Below are 6099 nucleotides of genomic sequence, written 5' to 3' on the forward strand. Positions count from 1 at the left end.
TTGTCACAATAAATGGGTAGTAAAGTTACCTACACTGAAAATACGCCACCCTTTTTTTCCAAGTGCCCAAACACTTGAATGATTCAATTAAACCGCATCTTAGATCTAATTTGTTTGTGTTTCAATATCATTCCAATCCATTATTAAATTCAAGTGTTTTGGCGATTGACTTTTTGGTATTTTTTGACACCTTATTTTCATTCGTGTGGCTCAAAAATTTCAAGTGTTTTGCTCATGAATTTGCCCCACTGTGTTGAACTATTCAAAGTGATGAGGAAAACACTTGAAATTGATCTTGTTTTGATTTGAAATGCAGTTTCGCGATAGCTTCATGAGACTTTGCTTTGTTTCCTCATTTGAAAGTTTTGGCCGTCCGGTGTGTTCGTTTTTCGCAGACCGCGTGAGTTCGCTGCCGCCATGTTCCAGTCCAGTAAATTGCCTGCCCGGTTTGTAACCGTGAAGATGAGCATCGCCACAAGACTGCGTCCTCAGGCTCGAGCTCCGTATGGCCAGCGGAAGGGCTTGGTCTCCCGGATTCCCGGATAGAAACCAACTTTTGTGATAAAGTTCCTTTCCGGACCCATTTGGTGAGTGGGGAGAGAATTTTTGTTGTGGGGTTTTGTTTTGATTTTTGGATGTATTTTGTATGATTTACAGGAAGGATGCGAAAGAGCTGCAGATGCCGAACCAGGAAGCGGTGCCAGTGAGAAGCAAGATTCGGATGCAGGGGCCAAGCTATGCGTCATTCGGATGGTCAAGGCACAGTTTGAGTCGATGGAACCACCGCGGTTCCACCAAAGAGAATTCCGCATCAACAAGAAGATTCTCCAGTGGCCTCCATCTCCGCCGGCACCGGTGTTTCACTCGCCGACGCTGAGGAACCTCCCAGGAAGCAGGCACGAAAAAAATTACAAAATTTTTACACACCAAGTTGTTAGAAAATAAAAGCAGCCAAAAAATTTAATTGCGCAACATCTTCTTTATTTAAAAAAAAATCGAAATCCATTTCTTTTACATGCAAACATGCATTGATTATAGAAAGAAAAGCTATTTAAAACCAATAAATATAATATAGTATTTCATGTGACGCAACACGTCAAACTCAAGTGTTTTGCTATTGAAATGACAGTATATTTTGGTGCCCAAAATTCAAGTGTTTTGCGATTGATATTTGAGTGCTCTGTACAGCAGGGTCAGATCATGTGTAGAACACTTCGATAAGCCGTGGGATTTTTGCTCAGTGTAATATCGAAACAATTTGGCAATGCAGAAATGTAATTACATTTGAAAAATGCTGAAATAATTACGCAAATTTTTAACTACTCAGGAACACGAAAACAAATTACGATTTCTGTAATAACGTTTTCAAGTCAAACACAAATTCGTCATACCTTTTGATTCCTAAATTTTTGGTCGAGTATTACTGTTCTTTCTAAAAGGCGGAGCTTTAAATAAACGGTCTTTATTGTAACAGGTTTGAGGTAGGAATGAAAATTATTTCTGGTGACACCTTGCCGGTGTCCTATGATCGTTGTCATGCAGTTGTTAGCGGTTGCCACCAAGCTGCTCGCGGTTGCCACCTAACACCCCCGCTCAATCGCGGAGTCCGAGCTTGGTCCGGAGCGCTTCGAACTGTCCGCGTGCTCGTCGGCACATGGATCGCCTTCTTGATTGGCTGAAGGTCCACGTTGTAGACCTCGCCCCGCTTGACTCCAACTCACTGTTGATGCCATTCTTCGAAAGGTTGAAGTCATTACTCCGCTTCAAAACTTCAATCGTCGACGCCAGGTTCTTCGGGACTGCCTCAGTGTTCCATGCACAAACAATCAGGACGTCCTCGGTGGAATCTGTAATGCGGCCACCAACAGTACTTCTGCTAAACTGTGTACAATGGTCAGGGAACTTACCCGGGGTTCTGCGCTCCCGTTCGCTGCGCCTCGTGGACCCTTCTGCTGGGCAGTGGTCACGTTCTGGTTGCGAAGGGAGCGCGCCGGAATGTTCCTCCTCGCCCTCGTCATCCGTCAGCTCAGCAACGACTTGCTGTCGTCCAGACGAATCCTCCACGGCCTCGTCCTGGTCTTCCGTCAGCTCTGCAACGACGTCTTGTAGCTCAGACGGACCAGCGAAGCGCTCCACGACACTCTCGCCATCTGGAACAGCAGCAACAGGCTCCTCCTCAACCGGTTCAATCACAGCACCCGCTGTTTTCGGTTGATCTTGTCGGCGCACGTCAAACACCATGTCGCGTTTCCAGTCCGACTTCCTTATCACCCCGCACGTGCATCGCCTTAGCCAGTTCTTGATCTTGGGAAAGCTCTCCACCATCTCGTCCCTCCAGAGGTTTCTCATGTTCGCCTCCTCAAGATGGCCAAACCGACGATGCCACAACTCGTAATCGTCGTTCTTGGATGCCATCGCAGTAGCACGTGTGCCACCAGTTCCGTCGTTCCGATAAACATCCAGCGCGTACAATTGGCCAGATCGCCGACCGTGGCACACCACGCGTCCACCTTTTTCGATGGAAACGACGCCTCCGGCGATCTTCAGCTCCATGCCGATGTCCTCGAGCCGCCGCACCGAGAACAGATTGCACTGCAACTCCGGCACGTACAGCACGTCGTTGACTACTGCATGTAGCCACTTCCCGTTCAGTAGCATCTTCACCCGCACGGTGCCGGCCGACTCTGCAACCAGCGATTGGCCAGATTTGGCCACAGCAATCCGCACTTTCCGATCCAATGGTCGCAACTCCGCAAAGAGCGACTTGTTTCGCACCATGTGAGCCGTTGCTCCGGAATCCAGGTACCACTCAATTCGTCCGTTCATCGCAGCAGGCGACGTCGAAAAAACACCAGCGTTGTCCGTAGCAACACCAAACGCGATCTCGTTTTCGGTCGTCACGTTGGCTCCGCTTCTCGGGTTTCGCGCAAACCTGCCGGACTTGAATTCTGGCTCCCTTTCGTCCGATCGTCCATCGGGGCAGTCTGCTCGCTTGTGACCGGGCCGGCCGCAGCCGAAACACCTGATCTCCCGTCTCTTGCCGACAAACACAGACTCACCCAATCCTCCATCTTCTGGATCCTGCGGGGCAGCTTGCGCGTTCCGCTTGACCTGCTCGTCCAGGACCCTTTTCTTGACGTACTCGAGCGTCAAGTCCTTTGGCTCGATCGTCTCGACCGCCGTGATCAGCGCGTCGAACGATCTCGGCAGGGCCAACAGCAGCTGGCAAACGATATCCTCCTTCTCCAGCTTGACCCCGGCCGTCTTCAACTCGCGTAGCAGCTTCTCAAACTGGAGCAGGAAAGCCGGAACATCGCCGCCCTCCACCAGCCGTAACTCCTGGAACTGCTTCTTCAAGAAGAGCTTTCCAGCGATTCCGACGCGTTCGAACACGTCGCGCAGCGCGTCCCAGGTCTCCTTGGCCGACCGCGCGTCCTTCACGTGGTCGAGCTGGTCCTCGGCAATCCGGTTGACCAACAGATTCCGGCAGCTCCGATCTTCGGCCACCCGTTCCGCCCGCAACGCTCGCTTCCTCTGCTTATCGTTCGCCGAGTCCGATTCCAACTCCGCCAGTCCCGCCAGGTCCAAGGGCGCCTGAACACAATGCAGCAGGCCCTTGTCCTCAAGCAGGACCTCCATCCGGAATTTCCAATTTCCGTAGTTCGTCCCGTTTAGCAGCCAAATTTTCTCGTCAGCCATCTTCGGAATTTCTTGAGAAAAACTTCTTCAGTGCAAAACGTGACCTGGGCCCATAACCTAAAAGGCGGAGCTTTAAATAAACGGTCTTTATTGTAACAGGTTTGAGGTAGGAATGAAAATTATTTCTGGTGACACCTTGCCGGTGTCCTATGATCGTTGTCATGCAGTTGTTAGCGGTTGCCACCAAGCTGCTCGCGGTTGCCACCTAACACTTTCACCATTGTATTAGATGGATAAGTATTGTAATATGATGCCTAAAGTATATTGTAATGATTTTTAATAAAATGTGACAACTTTCAAAATTACCAAAAGATATCTGTGGTAAGCGAGGGGCGCGACAAAGGTAAAAAATTAAATAAATTAATTAATTAACTGCCGAAATTAACAAATTAACGAAAAATTAATGATTGTTTACGATCAAAACATTGTCACCTCTTTTAACACCACATTGATTTGACAGTTCGACATTGATTGTTGTTGTTGTTTTTGGAGTAATTTTTTTTGTCGTCGAATAGTCGGTCTACGATTATGGCGGAGATCACTCCGGTGGACATTCCGGCGGCGGAGATTACTTCGATAGTTGAAGCGGCGGCGGTAGCCGGTTCATCGATCGCAAGAATAAACAAGGTGGTGGCTACAACAATCACGACGGCAATGGCGGTGGTGGACACCCAGATCAGCATCTGCAACTGAAGCAGGAGCTATCTTCCCAGGTGAGCGTTTGGTTGCAGCAGGTGATTGTGTCACCAACTTCTGACTAACCAACTGAAACGTAGCACAATCCGGCAGGTTAACCCCCTTTTTTGTGTATACAATTGAAACTCGTTTCAGGATCAATTGCCATCCCAGAAGTTTCCGGGAAATGGTGGTGGCACCCTTGCCGTCGGCGAACTGTTTAACGATGATGTTCCGCAGCAGCAGCACCATCAGTAACTGGATCAATGACCCTCGGGAGATTTTCGTGATAACCGTCAGTCGGAGAACGACCGTTGGCAGGAGCCTCCGGCCAACGGGGGTGAAGGTGATGGGTGACTGTTCCTACACGGTTAAACCGATATAAATTTTATCAAGTACGAAGATATTCCCGTGGAGGCGATGGGCGAGAACGTTCCGCCCCATATCAGCACTTTCGATGACCGAAAAAATCGAAAATAATATCAAGCTGGCGAACTACGACCTGTCGACTACGGTCCAGAAGAACGCCATTCCGATTGTCATGAACGGATGCGACTAGATGGCATGCGGCCGGACAGTTCCGGAAATACGGTCGCGTTCCTTATTCCGATCCCAAATAAAATGTACAAGCATGGCGTGACTCCGCTGTCCCAGAATCGTCCCTTCAACAGATCGACTGTCGATAGCCGGCATACTAGTGCTAATAATAAAATTGTGAAATCGTGCTTTGAAATATAAACTAAAGTCTAAATTACTTGTATTTGTTAAATAATTACAAATTGAAAATTAAATTCAATTTTCAACAGCAGAAATCGTTGTTTGTAGTAAGCTGTGAATCCCCAGCAGCCATCGTTGTCCCGCTGTCCCATCGTACTCCCGGAGCGATTCAGCTTGCTATGATGGTGCTGCATTTGCTGCTGGTTCTGTTGGCAATTTGCGGTTTTTGCTGCTGCTGATTACGATGCTGACCCTGCTGCCGTTAATGATAACGTGGATGATTTTGCTGATCCTCCTGTACCGTTGGTTAGAATTCCAGTAGCTCTCCCATTCCTAGATGTAGAAATGGCGGAAACTTTTGGGAACTTCCGGCGGCGGGGCATCGGTCTGTTTGTTCGTATTCAGCTCGAACCATCTAAAACAAACATAAAATTAATCAAAAATCTCCCATCGTTCAAAAATTCCCTTCTTACTTGTCTCCCCGCCTATCCTCTGCTGCTGTTGCATCGTCGCCATGCGAATGATGCTGCTGCATCGCCGGACGTGGCACCGGATGCTGCGGCCTCGGCTTTTCCGGCATGCTTGGCATCATCCACACGCTCAGATCCAGCTGCAACTCGCCTCCCTCTGCTCAAACCGGACAAAATCCTCCAAGTCGTTCAAAGCGTCGTACTCCAAATCATCCGGCGTAGCGCTGATGTATCCGTTTCCGCAATCCTCCACTGGAAGATGCGTGTCGAAGCCTTGGTAGAAGCCAAAGAATTGTGGCCGCGACATCGAAAATACTCAGCGACGCATTTTCCCCCCTGAAACTAAATCAAAACACAAACACTTGACAGTTGTGCGAGCGAAAGCGACACGAGGCAAATCAATGTTTTCAAAGCAGGTGTGGAGCTGTCAAATATCCAATAACGCGAGGAATTTAATTCCTTAATTAATTAAATGCAAAAAATAATACATTAAGGCCAATGTCACGCCCCTCGGTGGTAAGTTTAGTAATTATCTTAA

At 48.5% G+C, this 6099-nt stretch overlaps 1 protein-coding gene across 1 annotated transcript; it reads right to left on the reverse strand.

Annotated features, from left to right (window-relative positions):
- Positions 1-1451: 1451 nt before the first annotated feature.
- Positions 1452-3905, reverse strand: LOC128092489 (uncharacterized). The gene is made up of 2 exons (XM_052706386.1): positions 2685-3905; positions 1452-2468 (listed from the first exon to the last, which is right to left on the reverse strand). The coding sequence occupies exons 1-2, from the start codon at positions 3697-3699 to the stop codon at positions 1594-1596; spliced, it is 1890 nt and encodes a 629-aa protein (XP_052562346.1). The 5' UTR covers positions 3700-3905; the 3' UTR covers positions 1452-1593.
- Between the last annotated feature and the right edge of the window lie 2194 nt (positions 3906-6099).

This window comes from Culex pipiens, chromosome 1, assembly GCF_016801865.2.
Source record: "Culex pipiens pallens isolate TS chromosome 1, TS_CPP_V2, whole genome shotgun sequence".
Taxonomy (NCBI): domain Eukaryota; kingdom Metazoa; phylum Arthropoda; class Insecta; order Diptera; family Culicidae; genus Culex; species Culex pipiens.